Source organism: Trichoderma harzianum, assembly GCF_003025095.1.
Source record: "Trichoderma harzianum CBS 226.95 unplaced genomic scaffold M431scaffold_9, whole genome shotgun sequence".
Taxonomy (NCBI): Eukaryota; Fungi; Ascomycota; class Sordariomycetes; order Hypocreales; family Hypocreaceae; genus Trichoderma; species Trichoderma harzianum.
The window spans coordinates 1,302,800-1,322,857 of NW_020209257.1; the positions used below are offsets into that span (position 1 = coordinate 1,302,800).

The window sequence follows — 20,058 nt, forward strand, 5'->3', positions numbered from 1 at the left end:
GGTGCTCTTTCAGTAGCATGTACAGTTTCATCCAGTTTGGGTATTTCGCGGCTGTTCCAGAAGAACATTTTTTGAACGAGAAGACTTCCGGACAGAATACCCCCATGCCGCTCCTAGATCGGGAATTCTCCAACAGGTTCCCCATCCCGTCTTGGACTCAATGTCACGAATCAGATCCACGAGTATCGTATGCTCTGATTCATGGCTAAGCAGTCTACCTGCCAACCACAGTGGCTGAATCGCATTATTTAGACATCCATGGTGAGGATTGGTCAAAGAAATTCCGCAAATGCGCTTCGCGTGCCAGATAGATGATCCCGTCAAACCAGGTATAGGGCTGTGTCTCCTGGGCATCGATCCGAGCATCAAAATACAAGCAGTGTGGTATAACTGGTTGGATGAAATAGCTGCCCAGTGAAGATAAAAAATTTGCGGGAAGGGCTGCGATTCTATAGTTTGTAGCGGAACCAGCTCATTGGGACGGTCATCTAACCAGGCCTGTAGATCGTCCCATAGTCTGGTCCAGCGTGATGAAAATACTTCGGCGGTGCATCCATTGGGGGCACCTAATTCATCATGATGAGTGCGGTCTGAAACAAGTTCGCAAGCTTTGGCGCAGAGATAGACTGCATAGTTGGCGTGCATATCGGGACTTTGTATGTTCTTAAAAGTCTCACGAGCATTTGACTCGTCCGTGCCTGGAGGTAGCCAAGCAATAGGGGGGATTATGGTGCTTTGAGTCCCGTCCGATATTAAAGCACCGCATAAATCTAAATCATATGCTCAATTAGATGATTAGTGAAATAGTGAAAGGAAAAACGGTAAACGTACCCATCCTCGCGTGACACCAAAAGACAGCTTGAAGCAATCCGCCACAGAATCCATGGACTTCGAATGCGTCGAAAAGAGCAGCGCATCCTTCTAGATGGCGGCGCCAATCTCTTGCACTTGCAGACATCATCTCAAGGCAGCAAAGTATTACACAGATGGGAATTACTGCTTGGTCATGAGCCTGCAGAAGTGGCGTCAGAAGCCGGATCGCCTCTTGATACAGCTCCAGGCTGTCAAAGCTCTTCTGAGGAGTCGATTTTCCATCTGAAGCCTCTTTGCGTTCTTTCTGTCGCGCTGATATAGCCAAAATTGCACATAACAGAGCGGGAGAAGTCTGCGCGAGAAGAGGTACTTGCATCCCGAATGCACGAGAGCTATCAAACATATCGAGCTACCCTCAAGTCAACACAAGTTCGGAAAGGGGCTCAGTGGGAGAGCTTACCCATGGCGCAACTTGACTAATGTAGTTCTTGAGGTATTCGATTCGCCTGCCTTGTGATAGGAGATGTGAGGTTGTGTGCTGTGCCGACGACCGATCTTCGCCACTATGAGTGTCCAACCCAGATATGAAGCTGTCGCCGTGAGCTGGAGATGGTGGTGCAGTTTGTGCAGTGTTTAGCATCAACCAGCGCAATTCTTCTCGAGACGCAACATAGCCTGGGTCGAGCACGAAGTCGTCGAGCTGCCAGCCCGTTGAGGGGGTTGAGAACTCTTCAATGGAAAACCTGTATTCAGCATCTCGTGAGTCTTCATCTGCACCACTAGATCGACCCTGGCCATCTAATGTGCTCCTCGGAGAAAACAGCGGAGATGCCATTTGAGAGGCGAGCCTTTCGGCCTCATTTAGAAAGCTATTGCTGTGATCTCAATATTTCTTGATGGGCATTCAAGAAAGTGAATGAGAGCGAGTACAGGCTAAAAAGAGAGGCTGCTGGTGGCCTGTCCAATCTGCTGTCGTGATGAATAAGCCCTACCGAAACAGGCAACTCTACGCACCATGAAGGGAAGAGCCAGTTGTACCATCCATAGCAGATGAAAAAAAACATTTACATGCATAAAATCACTTTTTATTTCTCTAAATTCTCTAAATTCTCTAAATTCTCTAAATTCTCTAATTGCATCTATACTATGAAAAAGAATTTATTCTCAGCCTTACCAATCGTACGAAATTTTGGTATCAACTCCCGGGGCGAGAAACTTAAACTTGTCTTCGACCCCCTCCTCTTTTACCACCTCTTCTATTTCGCTTTTGCCCTCCTTAAACAAGCTCCATCCCTCGAAATGCAACGGTATAACAATATCTGGTTCGATATCGCGCATGAGCTGCACAGCTTGCTTACTATCCATCGTGATTTGAAGCATGCCGCCCCCGGGTTTGGGAACCATGGCCTTGCCGAGACTGAACAGGGCAACAGAAACGTGAAACCGTTCTTTAATCTTGGCGAGCTCTTCTATGTAGACAGTATCGCCAGAGAAGTATATGGCATTTGGCTTTCCGTTTGATGTACCAAAATGCTCTGCGGTGACGATAAATCCAAGACATTCGCCGCCCGGAAGATGCTGACAAGGCGTTGCTGTAATTTCATACCGCGGCCCGCCACCGATTTGGAGGCTCACCGTTTCCCATGGCTTCATCCCGCGCACTGCTTTTCGTGGAGCAAGATTTCGCGCTCCATCAGTGGTGGTGAAGACGTGCCGCCCATTGAGAAGTTGACGGCCCAAATCGTCTAGATTGTCTTTGTGATCTTCATGGCTCAGAAGAATGAGATCAATCGGTGGCAGATCTTCGAGACCAAGGGGCGGCTGGTATGAATTGACCAGTTTAGCGCCCGATTTGCCAATCCATTCGGTGCCCTCCGGAGAGAAATAAGGGTCGGTGAGGATGGTGAGGTTGTCGAGCTCAATGATGGCAGTTGCCGTACCAACATGGGTGACGCGAACTGAAGAGTTGAGATTTGTGATGGTCATCTTAGCAATCTTCGCTTTGGTGGAAGGCCGAAAGTACGGGAGCTTATTCTCAAGGATTCGTCAAGTTCCTGTCAGAGGTTGAACAGATGATTTATGACAATGGTGGCTGACAAAGTTTCTGGATTCTTTTCTCTGTGAGCTGGACGGACATCGCCTCTTTATAAAGAGTTACAGGAAGATTCTGGTTTATTAATATGAATATGGGCTACATACGTATAGCCGCCCCGTAGCCGTCCGCCACCTTACGCCAATTCAACGCAAAGTGCTCTTAATCCGGTCACTTGATTGAGTGACGAGTGTTTTAAGTCCGATACATTAGTCAACCGCATTATTCTGATGTGTAGACAGGTTTTATGTGCCACTACTGGCCCGACTGGTACCTGGAATTTAAAAATGCCTAGCCGGTTCTTCATTTATTCCACTACTGGGCTGCACAATTCAGCAAAAACTATTTCTAAGTCGATCCATACGCATAAAGTTTCCACTATGGAATGGTTACAACATCTAGACTAACTTCTTCAGAGCTCTCCTGTGAGAAATTGTGCCCGTCCGTAGCCGAAGCTCCAGTCCTCTTTAGCGTTGGGAGTAACAGAGATGAGCAAATCATTGCCCTTTAACCCACACTCCTTTTCCAGCCTCTCTCCCAAAGCTGCATACATCGCCATCTTCTGATCGCGATTCCTTCCTTGCGCAAAAATGTGGATGCTGACAATATCATCCGTACGTTCAAAGCCAAGACCAGTATCCCAACAGATGACCTCCCATGGCTCGTGCTGGCTGAAGATCTGTAAAATATTAATACTGCATCTGTATAAAGCTCGGGTATAATTCACAAGCCTGGTATCTATCCCTTTCGGGAGCAGCGAATGTATCGATGAGGACTTGTTGGATAACATCTCCCATCTTCTTTAGTTGTTCGGGGCTTCTGCGTCCCCTGATGACGTCAATCTTGACAAAAGGCATAATTGATGAAGTAGTAATAGTTCGGAGATTTAGGTAATTTAACTTTAAGATACTGAAATATTACTGGTAACGTATTCCAAGTTGATACCTGCAGTATTTATCCTTCATTGATATCATCCGCTTGTTTCGCTAAGATAGCTTCCCTCGACTATTTTACCGACACATCATGACGGCGTTCTACGGCAGCATAACTGGCCACCCATTTTTCATGAAAATTTGCAAATCTCAATCAACTTCTCCATTTTGGTGCAATATAGAACAGCTATTATTCAATATTGGTCGTTGTCAAGTTTACAACTGCCCATTATAGTATACTAAAGAACTTGCATCTCTTGTTTTACAGGACAGATGCAAACTACTGATCTGAGCAGCGCCCGATTCTAATCTCCTACTAGTTGACACCATTCTACTTTGGGGCAGTAGATCCCTTGTTTCCATCCTCTCTTACAGGACTCTAGCTCTGTGCTAGTCAGCATTTTTGGAGCTATATCGCCCTATTAATCACTTGCACGTACTGTAAACAGAGTCTCAGTAAATGGCTGTGTGGGTTCAACATCACAAGGCAGCACAGAACTCCAAAGGTCTACGTAAAATTGAAAGGCATTTGTAAGCCAAAGATTCAGTATCATAATTTTTGGCTTTGCTTTATTTTAGAATGATATTTAATAATCCGGCAGTTGATATTCGGCGAAAGGATTTGTCAGAGAGCGGCGTAATACTCCTCATGCGAGACGAGACTCACAGTCCAAACAAGACTTTTTGAAGAAGCATCGTTGAGCTCTCGTAAAGCATTTGTCAACGGGAAATCTCTTCATTCGTCGTATGACACTATCTCCAGGCAGGAGAAAATTTCATTCTTGAGCACCATTGACGTCTTGACAACCTTTCCGCCATGGAATCGACACCATCAATTGCAGACTTACTAGAGCGTAACAAGTGCGTATGCCCACCATTTACTTCAACTGAAACGGAAGACTTTAACAATTTTCTAGAATAGTAGCAGAGAATTACAAGCCGTCACCGTATCACACAGAACCTGGTTACGGCAAAAATCCATCTTTGATCAGTAAAGGCCCTCTTTTTTTCTCGAAGCCTGAAATAAGTTCTCTGATGATATAATGTCAATTAACTTACATGGAAATTTTCCAGTTACATGCAATGATCGCCGGTGCATACCGGAGCGATTCTTCAATATTCAACGTGGTGGTAAGAAAATGAATGCAACAGTAAGAAATGGCTATTAACAGTTGGCTCATAGAAGTTGTTGTTCACCGAAATGCTGGTGGCAGCGTTCAGCACGCCCTCAGAGATATTATCATCCTAGATGAAGTCTTGGGCCTCAAGGAAATAGCTATTGTCCACCACACCGACTGTGGCACCCTTCGATTTAGAGATGAAGACGTACGGAAGTCTCTCAAAGCGAAGACCGATCCTAAACACTGGCCGGAAATTGATGCGATGTATATAGGTGCAATTACAGAGTATGTTCTAGGACTGCTTTTGAAGGTGATGATGCGATAACGTTAACCATTGTCATAGTGTTGAACAAAGCGTTCGAGATGACCTTGAATGGCTCCGAACAACGCCTTTTGTGAGGAAGGATTTGGTTGAACGAACATTCGGCTTCATTTTTGACGTTAAAACAGGGTTAGTTAGTCAAGTGTCGTCCAGTAATCAGGCATAGCAAGAGAGGGAGAGGACAATTTTGAATGAGAGTGACCATGGGTCTTTGCGATGAAAGCACTCATCATGAAACGATACGTTGAGAACAATTAGGTATAAGAATCAGGTTGTTTTTATTCATAGTAGAGTTGTTTGTGTAGAATTTCCTACTTTTTTTGTGTGACGATTTTATCTGAGCCCGTTCAGACAAAGAATACTCATAAAAAATTGAGCATTCAGTCATCTTCAGCATCGCGAGGATCATGCTCCTTCCAAAACTTCTCATAGTCGTCCCAACTCTGCGAGGGGAAAGCGAGTGGCACAGTGATAGGGCCAAACGGAATACCAGCCTGTTCAAACTCTTTGAGGCGATCTTGAGTCGCTTTTCTGGTCTTGTTGACGCTGTACACCGAAATTCGGTGACAAGAATGCGTAACATGTAAACCCCAATTCCAAGCTGTGCGAATGAAAGTCGGCTGGGTGTTCAATGCACTATCCCAACAACGGCACACAATCTCAACCCAGCCCTCGACGTCGCAAGGAAGCTCGTACTCCCACGTGCGCCATGTCCACTTCCTCTTCTTGGAGAGATTTTCGAGCGGTATAGTGTACCAATTGAATCCGCCGTCTGCCGACAGTTCAACACGTTCAGGCCATCGACCTCCGCCGGAATAAGCCCAGCCCTTGCAGCGGATCTTGCCGTTGTGGATGCAAACTTGTTTGGTCCACGGCGACATGATTGCAGAACTAACTGGCATTTCTTGGATCTGAATACCATCCGTCAACTTGAAGTTGTGCTTTCCGACCTGCTGGGGGAAGTAGAGGTATTCTTGGCTCTGGACTGGTGCTCGGGAAGGTTCCTTGATGGCCTTGATGCGGTAGAGCCATTTGACACTTCTAGCTCCAATGTATCCAAAGACAACAATGCGCAGGGGATATCCATGAATGGCAGGCAAAACCTCGCCATTCATTTCCCACGCAAGCATGACTTCGTTTGCTTTCACCTTGGACCATGGAACACTAACGAGATAGTTCATAACCTTGTCATCCTTGAAATAGGTGTCGGCGCCATAGAACTCCAAATGCTTAGCCCCATTAATCAAGCCTCCGCATTCTTTGATGACCTTCTTAAGACTGATACCAACATATGAAGCAGTGCCAATAGCACCCTCAGCCCAAGGTGCTTGAGGCACTTCGTCACCCTGGCCAGGGTATAGGAGAATCTGCTCAATACGGCGGGTTCCGGAGCACTGAATGGTGATGGTCTTCTCCATACGCGGAAACCTAGACTCGTCCATAAGGTCGTCCAGCGTGTATTCACGAGGCTTTGCGACAAGACCATCCATCGTGAAACTGAACTTGTCCTTGTCGATGAGCGGAATGCCTCCGTGGTTCCTCACGAAATGAAGCGAATTAGGAGTGATCGCCTTGTCGGTTACAAGACGCTTGGGCGGCTCTCCATTATATGGGAACTGCAAAAGATGGAGCATATCGGGATGCTTCTCCTTGAGGACCGTGGCCCATGAATCGTCAGGAATATCCGTCAGTTCACCACCAACGGCATGATGCCACATCTTCCAATGAGTGCCCGGAAGAACCGGGTTGGTTCCGGGAATGGGACCAAGCTGGAATTCTGGGTTAGGTGGAAAGGTCTGCGAGGTCAGAATCTTGTGCGCGGCAGCCTTTTTGTCAGGATAATTCTCCCACTCGACGAATCTTGATTTGGCGCACATATATAGTCAGTATAGATGCGATCCAGGCCATGGAATTTATTCACAGGACCTCTCTCTGATAAGATTTTTAAGATGACTTACCCAACCCATCCCTCGCGCTCTCTGGTAAAGAGCTTCTCTGGATCACCCACGGCTTTGATAGCCTCTTCATTCTTGCTCAAGGGCCCAAAGGTCTGAATAGTCAGAGGCTTGTTTTTGGGCCCGGTCATGTCAAGGACTGGGAGCTCAGCTCCAGCAAGTCCTTGCTCAATCTTCCACTCATCTGGTCGATTTGTGGTCTTCATTTCTAAATCAGGCATAACGGCCTCGATCTTTTCAACTTTTTTCAGAAGGGGCCCAGATGAGCAGTGTGTATTAATTATGCTTGGGATAGAATCGTCACTCTGCCGGCCAAGAAGCGACAACTCGATCTTATACCTAATTCACCCGCCAAAGCGAGAATGTGCGCCCAGAAACAAGCTCCATTGCTTCAGCTATCAATTAGCTTTCCATGACCAGAGCTTCACAATCTGCCAATCTACGAGCGAACGTCATGGCGCATGTAACACGATGATCGACCCAATCACCTTGAACGCAATTCGAGATATACTTTTCTGCATGTGGTGGCTTGACGAGCTCCAAGCTCTTCACCCGTCCGGATTGGTGTGAAATCCACGTTTCGCGTCAGACCTGCAGGCCAGCTTGCAAACTAGTCGAACTCTGCGTTGTTAGTTTCATCGCCAATTCTGTCTGTGGAAGACGCGGGACGCGAGGCGGGGGAGCTCAGCCATCAACCTTCATCGACAGCGATGATGAAATTTCGAGCTGAGACTGACGGGTTACAGAATGTGCTGCATAAAATTACAAAAGCCAGCATATCTGGCGGCCGTACGATGGGAGACCTGGAGATGCTGACCATCCCTAGATTCATGGTCAATTGAAGTTGAAATATTGACAAATACCATGGTAAGATGCACCCTACGCACCTTTTGTGACAAAATCTGGACTTTGTGCTAAATAATTCAAGTCTTTCTCTAACCCAACTGCCACTTTGGCCAATGGTAAGGGACCAATTGGGGCATTCTTCTAACTACCAATTGTTTATCTTATGTTAACTGTGAATCTCTAGGCCAGCCAGCCAATCCAGGCTCCGTGCAGCAAGTCCGCTATGGACAAACCAACGGTGGCTTGGTCCTCTTGAGCGATACCTATACTATCGAAGTCCTCGCTCATTTTGCACGTGAACGCATTCCAGAGCGGTAGGAGAAGCTTCATTGCTACAACACAAGCACATGGCTCATTCTCTTTCACAGGAGCGTGCACGCAAAGGCTGCTGGTGCCTTTGGCGAGTTTGAAGTCCTCGAAGACATCTCTGATTTGACCGATGCAGACTTTCTCACTGGCATTGGAAAGAAAACCAAGGTTCTGACTCGCATCTCCACAGTCGGTGGTGAAAAGGGATCCAGCGATACAGTTCGAGATGTTCGAGGTTGGGCAACAAAGTTTTATACTGAGGAGGGTGTCCAGGATTTCGTCTTCAATGACCTTCCTGTCTTCTTCATCCGGGACCCGATCAAGTTTCCTTCCATGAATCGAAGCCACAAGAGACACCCGCAGACCAATATTCCTGATAACTCCATGTTCTGGGACTTTCACAAAAACAACCCGGAGGGTATTCACGCTTTGATGCACTTGTTTGGACCGCGTGGTATCCCAGCTTCCCTGAGGAACATCAATGGCTTTAGTGTTCACACTTACACCTTAAACAAATCTGTGAGTCAGGTCTTTGATCTGATATGGCACTCATTCAAAAATTAACAATTTATAGGATGGAAGCTACGTCTATGTCAAGTGGCACTTCAAGCCCGACGATGGGATCAAGAATATGGACCCAAAGGTCGCCGTCCGCCTCGCTGGCGAAGACCCAGACTACCATGTCAAAGATCTCTTCAAAGCCATCGAGAAGGGCGATTACCCAACCTGGTCGGTGTGCATCCAGGTCATGAAACCAGAAGACGTCAAGTCGGCGCCCATTGACATTTTCGACTGCACTTATACTTGGCCATATGAGAAATATCCTCTGCGTCGCGTTGGCCGCTTGACCTTGAATCAAAATGTTCGTGACCGTGACGCATATACTACTCCATACTCAGAATACTGATGTTACGTCTTCGTAGCCGAGCAATTATTTCCAGGACATCGAACAGGCCTGCTTCTCGCCGTCTAACATGGTCCCAGGCATCGGGCCCTCCGCAGATCCGGGTATGTACTCTTTTCGCTCTCGTTTGAGAATTCCGTATCATGGCTAATAGAGATAATTGTTCAGTCCTTCAAGCACGCATGTTCAGCTACCCAGACGCCCATCGCTACCGTGTTGGCCCCAACTACTTCCAGCTCCCACCCAACAGGCCAACTAACAAGGTGTACGCACCATATGTGCGAGATGGCCCCGGAACCATCAACGGGAACTACGGGGGTGATCCTGATTACGTCTTCTCAGAACTCCGTCCAGTTTCCAAGAGCGCTAGGTTTCAAATGCCGCTTCAAGAAAAATGGAACGGACAAGTAACGCCTTTTACGACGTCGGTTACCGACAAGGACTTTGAGCAGGCTCGCAAGCTTTGGGAGATTATCTGCAAAGAAGAGAACGGCAAGGAGCAGCTCCTTCATAACATCCTTCCCACGCTGGTGGATATTCCGGCAAGCCTGAGGAAAGAAGTGCTGAGTAAGTCATATGAATGATAACCCTTATCTATATTCTTACACAATTCTGACGCTTGTGAAGACTACCTTGGACGTGTCGACAAGACCTTGAAGGATTGCCTTGAGCAAGGACTTAAGGGCAAATAGTGCGAGTCACTACCTGAAAGAAAAATTGGCCTGGAATATTGTTATGCATATCACAGAATGATGGATTGACTTCATACCTATTGTAGTCTAGGACCAAGTGAAAAATAAATTCAAGTATGATGAAGCGTGAAAGTTTAATACTTCTAGTGAATAAGTGAAGGCTGTTAATGTGGTACTATGAATAAGCAAATGAACTGTTCAAACTCCAAGCATCATTTACCAAAATGCAATTACGCCAGCCCGCCGATTCTCCTCCCTTCTCGTGATATCGTTAATCAGTCAGCTCGTTGAAGTTGAAAGGCGCAACACCGTTTACATTCCTGTTCTCCCGAGCTCTTTACACCAGAGTCTAAACTTCCACTTCTCAATCATTGATCTTTGCTGCCCATCCTGTACTCCCGCTTTGTTTATTCCTGTCGCAGTTTCGCACCACATAGTCTTTGTATTGACGACAGCTCTGGCTACCCAGATAGTTTGCGCCATAAACAGTCCTCCTGGAAGGTCATTTTCCTTGCATGGAGTAGCAGTATCGGAATCCAGTCCCATGGCCAGTCTAGCCAGTGATTGACACTCCAACTCAATGTGAGGATAGCGAGTTGGCGCGAGGGAAGTCAGTAGCCGCCTCTTTAGCATACTGCACATAGTATGAGTACCTAGCAAGACTTGCCACGGCATGTACCTTCTTGATGAGTCCCAGTGAGCAGCAAACTTTGCTGCCATCAAAGGACTATCTTTTGCACAAATTCTCTCTGCTACAGATTTGTGTCGTCGCAGTAAGCCTGCCCACATGTCCAAGTGATCAAGATCCCTCTGAATACGCTTGATTGTCGTTTCGATGATGGATTGCCGGGGCTCGATGGGTGCCAGGACCAAATCTGTGACCAGCTTGAATATGTTTGGCCCATAGACGAGACTGGACCACAGTTCATGCATAAGCTCGCTCTGTGTTGAGGGTATCGATGGGTCGTTGCAAATGGCGGCGCGAAGGACTCTTTTCCATGGCTCTTCGGCCAGGAAACAGAGTTTGTTGCTGAGGAATGCTTCGGTGACCTTGAAACACGACAAGTCAATCATACGCCTCTTTCTAACTATGCCACCAGCAATGATATGTAGACCTACTATCGGGCCAATATGGGCCATGAACAAAGCCAATTCAAAGTCTGTCTGAAACCTATCGGGGCCACGAAGCTGAATCAGCCGGGCAGCGCCTCCAGCATGACATATCCAAGAATTCATCTGCGGTTGAGGATTCAGAAGCTATACAAGATAAGAGAATATGGCAGGTTAGCAAAGGGACTAATGCGACATCAGTCGAATGTTGGTCTCATCAGCGCCGTACCTCAAAGATTCCAAGCAACTCTGTGGCGTACAACGTCTCTTGAGACATTCGAAGTGCGTCGTCATCAATTGCTTTTTGAACTTCATTCAGAGCCTTAGCGTAGTGACAAAATACTATTCCATCTTCTTCCTCAGAAGCACAGTTCGCGACCGAAGTCCGCGTAATCTGGTTCAATCTTGCCACAAGGCAATCGACGGTGTAAGTCAAGGCGGCGACCTTTCCATATCGACTAGGCAAATAGGATAGTAACCTTCGGCTCTGAAGATGTGACAATGGCGATGTAGAAAGCACATCTCCAGCCCGTCCGGAATTGGAGGTGAAGCAGGAGATGCTGGCGAATCCGAGATGCAAGCTTGTTAAGGGCGCTATCAGTTCCAAGATGGGGAACCCGGTATTCATTTTTCGTTCAACGTCATTGACAAATATCGTATGGAGGCGTACAATTTGCTTCGTAGCTTGTGTGTCGTCGTCTACCGCTTTCTTCTTCTTCGACTTATGCTTGCGTGGCTGGCTTTTGCCTCCTTTCACAGAGGGCTTGGAGCCATGGCAAAGAATTGGATTATCTTCTCCGCGTAACACGGACTCTGGATACTGGAGGACATTCCCGCGATAATTTTTCCTTTGTTTTCTTGTGGTGGCCACATTCTTCATGGCATGGCGCCGGATCAAGGTGCGCGACTTGGGATCCTGAGGGACTCTGTGATTGTCGTAACTCACCCAAGAGAAAGTTGCGGATCCCTCCATTCTCACTCGATGTCGAGGATTTCTAGAAATTGAATAGTTGGCTGTCAGTTAGGATCAATTGCAATGATGCCAACCCGATTTGGACACATGTTCTTCAGAGAAATACAAGGGAAGAGTCATAAATTCGTCTGAAATGGGGAATGGGAGCTACAACTACTCGACTTTGGCAATTCGTCTGCCAAATCATCGAAAAGAGGATTACACATCTCGGAGTTGGAATTCTAGGCACTATACTATTTTAGGGCAGTAGATGCCTTGTTGTGTTTGTCCACAGTGTAAGCCACTCAGACTCTAGACGACTTTTGATGATTGGACTGCTGATATAGAGGAACGCAGTACCCAAAGTTTAAAGATGAAGCTTCCACATTGATATATACCAAAAAGGTATTCAGCTTCCAAAAAGGTACTAAATACGAAATGATTTGAGATTCGATAGGTGATACGCAATTAATATCAGAGGTATCCACCGAGTCTCGTATCAATCAATTACATGTTCTGAACTGCATTTTCATCCAGCATTCCCGGGTAGGCGACCACTCGTGAGAGCTTCAACTAACCTCAAGTTCCACGTTCGTGTAGCTTCAAAGACCATTAAAAATCGAGAAATGAGAAACTATATTAACAAATTTGTTTCTTTCTATTGACTGCACTCGTTCTCCCGACTTATCCAGTTCGACGAAGCTTCTTCTTCGCTCTACACTACCGTCTACTAGGTATATCGGAATGGCCGTACGATTGCAATCTGTTCTGACAGCACTACTGGAAGGATCAATGAGATAAGGCTGGCCCGTCGCATTGATGTCATCAGCCCAAACTTGCCTCATTTCAAACAATTAATTAGCTGTTGTAGATCGGCAGCGGACTTGTTGAGCTTCTTGTGCTAGGGGGGCTGTTAGCTTGGGGCGTCGTGTCGCTGTCCAGAGACTCCAAACGTATCACCACAGTCGCACAAATGCCGGGCACAATCCCTGTCTGTATGCGACAAGCAAGCAGCAGGACAGACAGTCTATCGGGATTGTCCAGCTTGTACTTTAACGGCTACCTTATTTATTTGCCTACCTACCAATGCACAGCTTCGGCATTGAACACAGGCTGCATGTAACTATGGACTTACAGTAGCGTGCAGCTCAGCTATCACGACGAGAAAAGAAAGAGGCTCGGAATGGGGTCAACTTGCAGCCGGCCCGGACCCCTACAAGCTACAAACCCTTCCAAGCTCTAACTCGTCCAATCCTTCTCCACCAGACTACGAGAAAAAACAAATTTTGGAATCCCTGCCCACGCCACCAAATCAGCGGCCGCGACTCCGTCTCCAGCCCGTTCGCGCGGCCGAATCAGTGCTTCGATCGCTTCTCCAGCCGCAGGGGCTCTCGTGGGATCCCGGTCCCTGCAGCAGCAGCCAAATCCGTGATCCCGTGCCTGCAGCCAGAAACCTGAGGTGATGATTGATTGGTGTGGGCCGGGCTGTCGAAAGGGGGCCGTCTATCAATTGTCAAATCTCCCGTGAGCCCGCTAACAGGCAGCTATTGAACGATTGTGCTGCTCTGTTCTGCTCTGTTCCGTTCCTTTCTGTCCTTGTTCGTTCGTGATTGCTGCTGGCTGGCTTTTTGTCTTGTGCTTTGTGCGTGTCTTTTGTGCCGCGTGTCTCAGACACACAGCAGGCGTGAATATCTCCTCGACCTTCTGCAGATGCGTGAGTGCAACCTGGATACACAATTTGCATTTGCATTTGCGTTTGCATCTGCATCTTGAATAGACGACGCAGCTAACGTTTGGACTGTGCTAGTCTCCGGTCAAATCTCCCAGCCTTCTTTGTCTCAAGCGCCGCTGAGTTGACGGTCCATGCCCCGAACCGCTCGCTCGTCTCCGCCCTCTTTGTCTTTTGGCTGCATCCGAGCTCAGACTATCGCACGCCTCAGAGCTGAAAAACCAAAAAAAACCCTTCTTTTTTTTTTTTTTTTTTTTTTGTCTCTCGACGGCCCGGGTTCACTGGCATTGGTTGGATTGCCCTGCACCGTGTCCCGTGTGCGAGTGCGAGTGTGGGGGAAAAGGGAATTCATTCATGCACAACCAAGACGCTCACAGACGTTTGTTTGCTGCCGCCGGGGCCAGAAGAACGTGGCTGCGTGCGCCAATTTCACCTGCGTTGCAGCCAGGCGAGACACTCCCGTCGGTCGACATTAGACACTCGCCGTCTCAGGCCCGTTGGACACGTCGCCCTGCGGCTGGCCGCTGCTGCTGCTGCCCACCATGGATCGCACCTCTATAGATACCATGCCCCCTATCCCAACACGCACCCACCGGGTTCACTCGTCCCAGCGCAGCCGCATATCGTCAACGCCCACCTCTGCCGCCCGGAAACGATACGCCATTCCTCCTGGCAGCCCGGAAATCATCTCCAGCCTCATCCAGAGCCTTAGCGCCATTGCCGAGCCTGCCAACCACCACTTCGACAACGGCTTGGTGCCCACGAACCTGTCCCTGCCAACGAGCCCAAATCCCGGTCCCCATTCCAGTTCTAGGCGCGGCTCTGGCAGCTTCGGTGTCGACTACGGAGCGTACAAGCAGCGTTCCCTTCATGAAAACTACACTGAGCCCGTATCCCTCGACGATCTTGCTGCTAGCCCGCCTGTTGTCCGCACCTCCAAGCCCCCGAGCGGCTTCTCCCCCTTGACCGCTCCGCAAAGCCCTCGGAGCCACCGCAGCACCAGCCGTGAGAGTGGCTTCAGATCCTTTATACGTAGCGCCGCAACCTCTCGCCCCTCGTCAACGGGCTCCTTTGCATCCAAGAATGATGATGCCCGCAGTATCGGAAATCTATCTGTAGAACGTGGCTCAGCGCCGCATCCGGAGCTTAGGCCACGCCGGTCACTCGATAGCTGGGGGAAAAAGTCTAGCCGGGGCAGCAAGGTGCTCAGCTATATGGGCTCTAAAGAGCACCTTCGTGAGCCACAAATCGATAGGAGACGAGCTTCTTCTACCCCAATAGTTGGCGGCAGTTCAGCAGCAGCAGGGAGTAGCATTCACAGCGCAAGCAAGACGGATAATTTCTTTGCGGGAGGCGCCATCAACGAGGAACCAGCGCCAATTACTACTGATGATTCCCTACTGGGAGACGGCCTGCATCACATCCCGGTTCGCGATTCGAGCCTGCGCAACTCGAGCTCAAGTAGAAAACGAGCCAGCACCCGACGATCAATGAAAGAGGGCGAGGCATCTATAAGTGATAAGATCGTCGAAACCACCGAGTCGGGTTACGGTCGCGACTTTTCGAAAATGAAGCACCGACGCTCAGATTCAGACACCGGCAAGACGTTTTTATACGACGTCGAAGAGATTGCTCCCCCAAAGCTAAGGACAAAGGCATCTAGTACGTATCTGAGTGTGGATTATATCGCAGAAGAGAGACCGGACGAGCTCGAGGACGATGGAGCTCCCTTCCCATCCGTCTCGCAGGGACGCCGACGAGATGAGCTTGATCGTAAAGACCATCGGCTTTCTACCCGTACACACCCCGGCCCCAACGAAGGGCTTCGCCTGAAGCGCAGCAGCTCCAGACTGAAACGTCTCTCTGCGCCGCTCACTCCACAAGAGAACAAACGACCCGAGGAGCCCGCTCAATCTGTCAAGCCCACAGGTTATGAGCGACCCCAATCTGCTGATTCGATTGATGATGCTGTTGAATCATACCTTTGCTCGCCGCGGTTATCCCAGAAAATTCGCCATCCTCAAACCGGCCGAATCATTTCGTTCTCAGAAGTTGGAGACCCGGAAGGATTTGCAGTTTTCTGCTGTGTAGGAATGGGCTTGACAAGATACATTACTGCGTTTTATGACGAGCTGGCGTTGACGCTGAGGCTTCGTCTTATTACACCTGATCGACCTGGGGTGGGAGACAGTGAGCCATATACTGACGGGACAAGCACACCCCTCAGTTGGCCTGGTAAGTTGCGACCCCTCACGACATTGACGCAACCTTGATGCATGAATGCCTGCTTACCGATAGATAGATGATGTATACGCAATTTGCCAGACCCTGAAAATCACCAAATTCTCCCTCATGGCTCACTCCGCTGGCGCCATCTACGCCTTGGCCACGGCTCTTCGCATGCCCCAGCACATCCGAGGCAAAATCCACCTTCTTGCACCTTGGATTCCGCCTTCACAAATGAACGTTTTTGGATCATCACAGGCTAATCCGCCGTCACACACGCTTCCGACTGCCCAGAGAATTCTACGGGTGTTGCCGACCTCTTTCCTCAAGGCAGCCAACAGCAGCTTCATGTCAGCAACCAGTTCATCCATTACAAGCTCTCTGCCAAAGAACCCTCGCCGGACGAAGCGCAAAGCGGGACAGAAGGATGGTAATAGCCGAAATGCCACGCCGTCCACGGACAAGGAGAATGCGAACCAAGCCGCTGATGGCAAGGACTCAAACGGGACACTGGTCAATGACGGGGATTTGGCGGCTGCCAATACCGCTGACGGCTTGGATAAGGCGCTGCCTCAAGTTCCCGCTGGCAGCGACGCGCCCCCAGTTATGGATCCCCTCGCTGAAAAGGAGCGACAACAAACTTATGATATACGACTGACACATGCCATTTGGGAACTTGCCACGACGAATGCGAATCCAGCAGTCGATTTGCTTATCTGTCTGGAAAGACGACATACCATTGGCTTCCGATACGTCGACATTACCCGCCCTGTGATTATTCGCCACGGCAGTAGAGATACTAGAGTACCGGTCGAGAATGTCAAGTGGCTGGGCAAGACCATGCGCCGGTGCGAAGTCCGCGTTCTCGAAGGAGAAGGCCACGGACTGATGGCAAGCGCCACGGTCATGGGCTCTGTGTTGATGGAGATTAGCAGGGAGTGGGAAGACTCGGTGAAAGCAGCGGCAAGTGAAGGAAAGGAGCGCGAGAGAGGACGACGAGGAGCCCCAAGCAAGTAGCTTGCGCAGTCTTTGACATATACTTCTTTTGATCGAGATATAACTGGTCATATATTGAGAGGATTTTTTTTTACTTCAAGTTTAATACTATTTAATTGGGAGGATGGAATACGGAGTTTTTATGGCCGTTGCTAAGCCTTGGGACCGTTTTGGATTTAGAGATTTCCGGCGGCAGATGGCAAAGGAAGAAGAGAAGATAGATACCCCCGAGAGTGGAGAGGAGGAGCAAAGCGAAGCGAGCACCTATGAGAAATATGCGATGACCATCTTGTTTTACTATTTTTTGTTCTTATTATCTACGGATTGCCATCTTTATGTCAGGTCTGAAATGCATCAGCGTACATGGCGATATACTTCTTGTTAATAATATTTCTCTTCTTGCTCACATAAATGAATTTAGACGCTGTGCTTGAGTTTCACCTGGATTTTGATGATTGTTTATAGACATGATCATGCCAATGAATGCCGCGACTCGTTCAACCCTTTAATTACACCGTGTAGATAATGTTCATCGAGACTGATTAGATGGTTCATTCCCTCTTACGCATCAGCCAACACTCTCGTCCAGTCAAACTTCCTCCATCCCTTCTTAAACCCATCAACCCTATTATCAAGCTTCGCCCACCGCCCCTGCTTCTTGATAATGTGCGCATCAGCATCCACAATCCCGCCAATAATCTCCCTCGCAAAAAGATCCCCCTTGGGCCAACGATCCGCATTTTCAACAACATGACCCAGACCGCCATCCAGCGTAAACCACACGTGAAAGTAAGGCATCTCCTTGGCAATACACCGGCGAAATGCCGAGCGGCCCATGCCGTCCCGAGCCTTGGCGCCCGTGTCGATGATCTTACGATGCTGAGACCATTCTTCGTCAGACGAGAGAAAGGCCTCCTTGAAGAAGGCCGGGGCCATGGCGCCTTGGTCGTAAGGGATGGGAATGGCCATCATGGCGGCGTGAAGGTGCCTGTGCGGCGCGGCGGCGTTCTCGTAAAAGATGACTTCGCGGCCTTGGTCGTGGTACATCCTCGTGAGGCTCTTCATGAAGTTGCGAATCTCCTCCCACTCGTCGTCATCGCATTCGAGGAGGTTATTCCGATGCGCTGTGGGAACGATGACGGCGCCTCCTTCACTGATTTCGGGCTCCGTGGGCAACGTCATGAAGACACGAGTAGCAAGCGAAACGACAGGCGCAATGGGTGGCAGTCCCTTGTCCTCCTTATGGCATAGGGGACAGTTCTCCAGGATGCGATTCATCTTCTGGAACTCGCTGACGGCCATGTTCTTGAGGTTGACCTCGCTCTTGTGCACGCGCTTTGCGAGCTTTTCGGCGTTTTCATCCATGTACTCGAGGTCGTCGTCAAACTTGGCGTCTTTGGCGATTCGCTCGGCGAGCCGCAGGCCTTCGCCTCCAGCTTGGCCCTTGGTGCGGCGTTCCTCCTGGAGCATTTGCTCAATCGTCATGTCTGTGTTCTCTTCGACGAGGCCGCGCTCACGTCCACGCTTGGTGTCGACAGCCTTGACCTCTGCGCGAGTGCCGGCGAGCTGGCGACTCTCCATGACGCCCAGCACGACAGCTTCAGGTGCATTGGAGCGAGGAGCTGCCGCCGCGGCGGCTGCAAGGTTGTATTCTTCTTCTAACTGGGCGGCATTGGGTGCTTTTCGTAGCTTTGCCTTCATCATCTGTGCTCGCAGTCTGTTCAACGCCGTTTGGTCCATCGGAACAACAGCAGGCTGGGCTGGGTTTTCTTGTATAATCTCGCCTTGGCGGATTTCTCTGACAGGTTCCGAAGCTTTCTGATCCTTTATCCGTTCTTTGTAGAATTCTCCAGTAGGTTTGTCTTTTGTTTTGGCATCCTCGCCGTATAATCGCCTCCGTTCCAGCTCTTCTTTTTCCTCGCGCGCGTCATCGAAGAATTCTAGGCTGCCGAATCGTTTTAGAGCAATCTCTTCAACTGATTCCCCCGTTTCCTCAGCGGTATTGTAAACGGCTTTCAGCTTGGTCATTCGCCATGATGAGCCAGCGTCGCCAAAAATGTAGTCGACTGTCCTAGCGGAGGGCTGCTCCAAGCCAGATGACGACTTGCCGCTGTTTAGGTCCTCAAGATGGCCTCTGTTAATCTCGCGACTAGATATCACTCGTTTGGGAGCTTCTGGAGTCGGTGATCGGGGCTTGTTCTGTCCAGGGCGATGGACATGTTCGACTTCGAAGGCAGATGGCGCCGTCATCCAGGCATCTCGCTCCAGAGGCTTTGAGTCGCCGGAAGGCTTCTCCTCGTCTGATGGCTTTTGACGTTCATCGTCTCGATGGCGCCGGCTGCGCTGCTCGTCGGCATCGGCATCGTCGCGTGAATGACGGCTCCTCTTGTGTCGACGATCATCGTCATCGTCCTCGTGGTGTCGGCGACGGCGATTGTCGTCTCTGTCTCTGTCCCTATCCCTATCCCGATCTCGTTCGCGATCTCTAGCTCTGTCTCTGTCTCTGCCTTTGCCTCTTTCATGATCCCTCTCGCTGTCCCGATGCCGATGTCTGTGTCGCTCCTCGCGTTCTCCGTCTTCGTCGTCTCGCTCTCGACGATGGTGGTGTCGATGCTTGTGATGGCGTCGCTCGCGATCCTGCTCTGACTTGTCGCGCTCAGCCTTTTCGGCGGCGAGATTCTGCTCGAATTCCTCTAGGCCATCCATGGCGTTGGGAGCATGAAGCTTCAATTGAACTGATGTCTTGGCCAAGCTGGGTCGAGCAAGCTCTAAAGAATTGATGGAAGCTGGAGCTCTGATGGAACTTTCTTACGTCAGGGCTCTTGGGGTGGGTACCAGCTACATGCAAACAGGTGCTTCTGTAGCTTTAGCGCATGAGCCCTGTAAGGTAGCATGACATTCATGGGAGTCACGCAATCAGATTCAATAGCCTTGATGTGAAGCCGGCGATGATTGACGAGTCCAATGGAATATGCAAAGATAGAAAATATTATTCAGGTAACATGATATTAAAATTAAACAATTGACAATATTCTTCTTAGAATTCATGGCACCAACGT

The 20,058-nt window shown here is 49.2% G+C and overlaps 9 protein-coding genes across 9 annotated transcripts; 3 read left to right on the top strand and 6 right to left on the bottom strand.

The window, feature by feature from the left end:
• Positions 1–27: 27 nt before the first annotated feature.
• Positions 28–1,648, bottom strand: M431DRAFT_90143 (hypothetical protein; the record flags this gene model as incomplete). The annotated part of the gene is made up of 3 exons (XM_024924114.1): positions 28–770; positions 832–1,222; positions 1,274–1,648. 3 exons carry the CDS (start codon positions 1,646–1,648, stop codon positions 28–30), a joined length of 1,509 nt encoding a protein of 502 aa, XP_024772630.1.
• Positions 1,649–1,983: 335 nt separating this feature from the next.
• M431DRAFT_557586 (hypothetical protein) lies at positions 1,984–2,862 on the bottom strand (the record flags this gene model as incomplete). Its single annotated transcript, XM_024921478.1, has 1 exon — positions 1,984–2,862. Exon 1 carries the CDS (start codon positions 2,797–2,799, stop codon positions 1,984–1,986), a length of 816 nt encoding a protein of 271 aa, XP_024772631.1. The 5' UTR covers positions 2,800–2,862.
• A 455-nt stretch (positions 2,863–3,317) lies between these two features.
• M431DRAFT_557590 (hypothetical protein) lies at positions 3,318–3,762 on the bottom strand (the record flags this gene model as incomplete). Its single annotated transcript, XM_024921479.1, has 2 exons — positions 3,318–3,584; positions 3,637–3,762. The coding sequence occupies 2 exons, from the start codon at positions 3,760–3,762 to the stop codon at positions 3,318–3,320; spliced, it is 393 nt and encodes a 130-aa protein (XP_024772632.1).
• Positions 3,763–4,995: 1,233 nt separating this feature from the next.
• M431DRAFT_89902 (hypothetical protein) lies at positions 4,996–5,446 on the top strand (the record flags this gene model as incomplete). Its single annotated transcript, XM_024924078.1, has 2 exons — positions 4,996–5,243; positions 5,302–5,446. The coding sequence occupies 2 exons, from the start codon at positions 4,996–4,998 to the stop codon at positions 5,444–5,446; spliced, it is 393 nt and encodes a 130-aa protein (XP_024772633.1).
• A 214-nt stretch (positions 5,447–5,660) lies between these two features.
• M431DRAFT_90207 (hypothetical protein) lies at positions 5,661–7,441 on the bottom strand (the record flags this gene model as incomplete). The annotated part of the gene is made up of 2 exons (XM_024924126.1): positions 5,661–7,140; positions 7,239–7,441. The coding sequence occupies 2 exons, from the start codon at positions 7,439–7,441 to the stop codon at positions 5,661–5,663; spliced, it is 1,683 nt and encodes a 560-aa protein (XP_024772634.1).
• A 608-nt stretch (positions 7,442–8,049) lies between these two features.
• On the top strand, positions 8,050–10,115 carry M431DRAFT_120345 (hypothetical protein). The gene is made up of 8 exons (XM_024912094.1): positions 8,050–8,102; positions 8,164–8,197; positions 8,266–8,395; positions 8,450–8,909; positions 8,965–9,252; positions 9,314–9,398; positions 9,463–9,861; positions 9,922–10,115. Exons 1-8 carry the CDS (start codon positions 8,100–8,102, stop codon positions 9,984–9,986), a joined length of 1,464 nt encoding a protein of 487 aa, XP_024772635.1. The 5' UTR covers positions 8,050–8,099; the 3' UTR covers positions 9,987–10,115.
• M431DRAFT_532613 (hypothetical protein) lies at positions 10,084–12,203 on the bottom strand. Its single transcript, XM_024920866.1, has 3 exons — positions 11,326–12,203; positions 11,106–11,243; positions 10,084–11,036 (listed from the first exon to the last, which is right to left on the bottom strand). The coding sequence occupies exons 1-3, from the start codon at positions 12,067–12,069 to the stop codon at positions 10,299–10,301; spliced, it is 1,620 nt and encodes a 539-aa protein (XP_024772636.1). The 5' UTR covers positions 12,070–12,203; the 3' UTR covers positions 10,084–10,298.
• Positions 12,204–14,343: 2,140 nt separating this feature from the next.
• On the top strand, positions 14,344–17,020 carry M431DRAFT_90639 (hypothetical protein; the record flags this gene model as incomplete). The annotated part of the gene is made up of 2 exons (XM_024924169.1): positions 14,344–16,012; positions 16,080–17,020. 2 exons carry the CDS (start codon positions 14,344–14,346, stop codon positions 17,018–17,020), a joined length of 2,610 nt encoding a protein of 869 aa, XP_024772637.1.
• Positions 17,021–17,560: 540 nt separating this feature from the next.
• On the bottom strand, positions 17,561–19,705 carry M431DRAFT_90530 (hypothetical protein; the record flags this gene model as incomplete). Its single annotated transcript, XM_024924157.1, has 2 exons — positions 17,561–19,299; positions 19,429–19,705. 2 exons carry the CDS (start codon positions 19,703–19,705, stop codon positions 17,561–17,563), a joined length of 2,016 nt encoding a protein of 671 aa, XP_024772638.1.
• Positions 19,706–20,058: the final 353 nt, after the last annotated feature.

Excerpts from the sequence above, each read along its gene's own strand:
- M431DRAFT_532613 (XM_024920866.1), bottom strand. The coding sequence starts at position 12,069 with ATGGAGGGATCCGCAACTTTCTCTTGGGTGAGTTACGACAATCACAGA. Across the intron at positions 11,244-11,325 it reads AGTTGCTTGGAATCTTTGAG|CTTCTGAATCCTCAACCGCA; the intron begins GTACGGCGCTGA and ends TATCTTGTATAG. Across the intron at positions 11,037-11,105 it reads TGGCCCATATTGGCCCGATA|GTCACCGAAGCATTCCTCAG; the intron begins GTAGGTCTACAT and ends TCGTGTTTCAAG.
- M431DRAFT_120345 (XM_024912094.1), top strand. Across the intron at positions 9,253-9,313 it reads GCTTGACCTTGAATCAAAAT|CCGAGCAATTATTTCCAGGA; the intron begins GTTCGTGACCGT and ends ACGTCTTCGTAG. Across the intron at positions 9,399-9,462 it reads CGGGCCCTCCGCAGATCCGG|TCCTTCAAGCACGCATGTTC; the intron begins GTATGTACTCTT and ends ATAATTGTTCAG.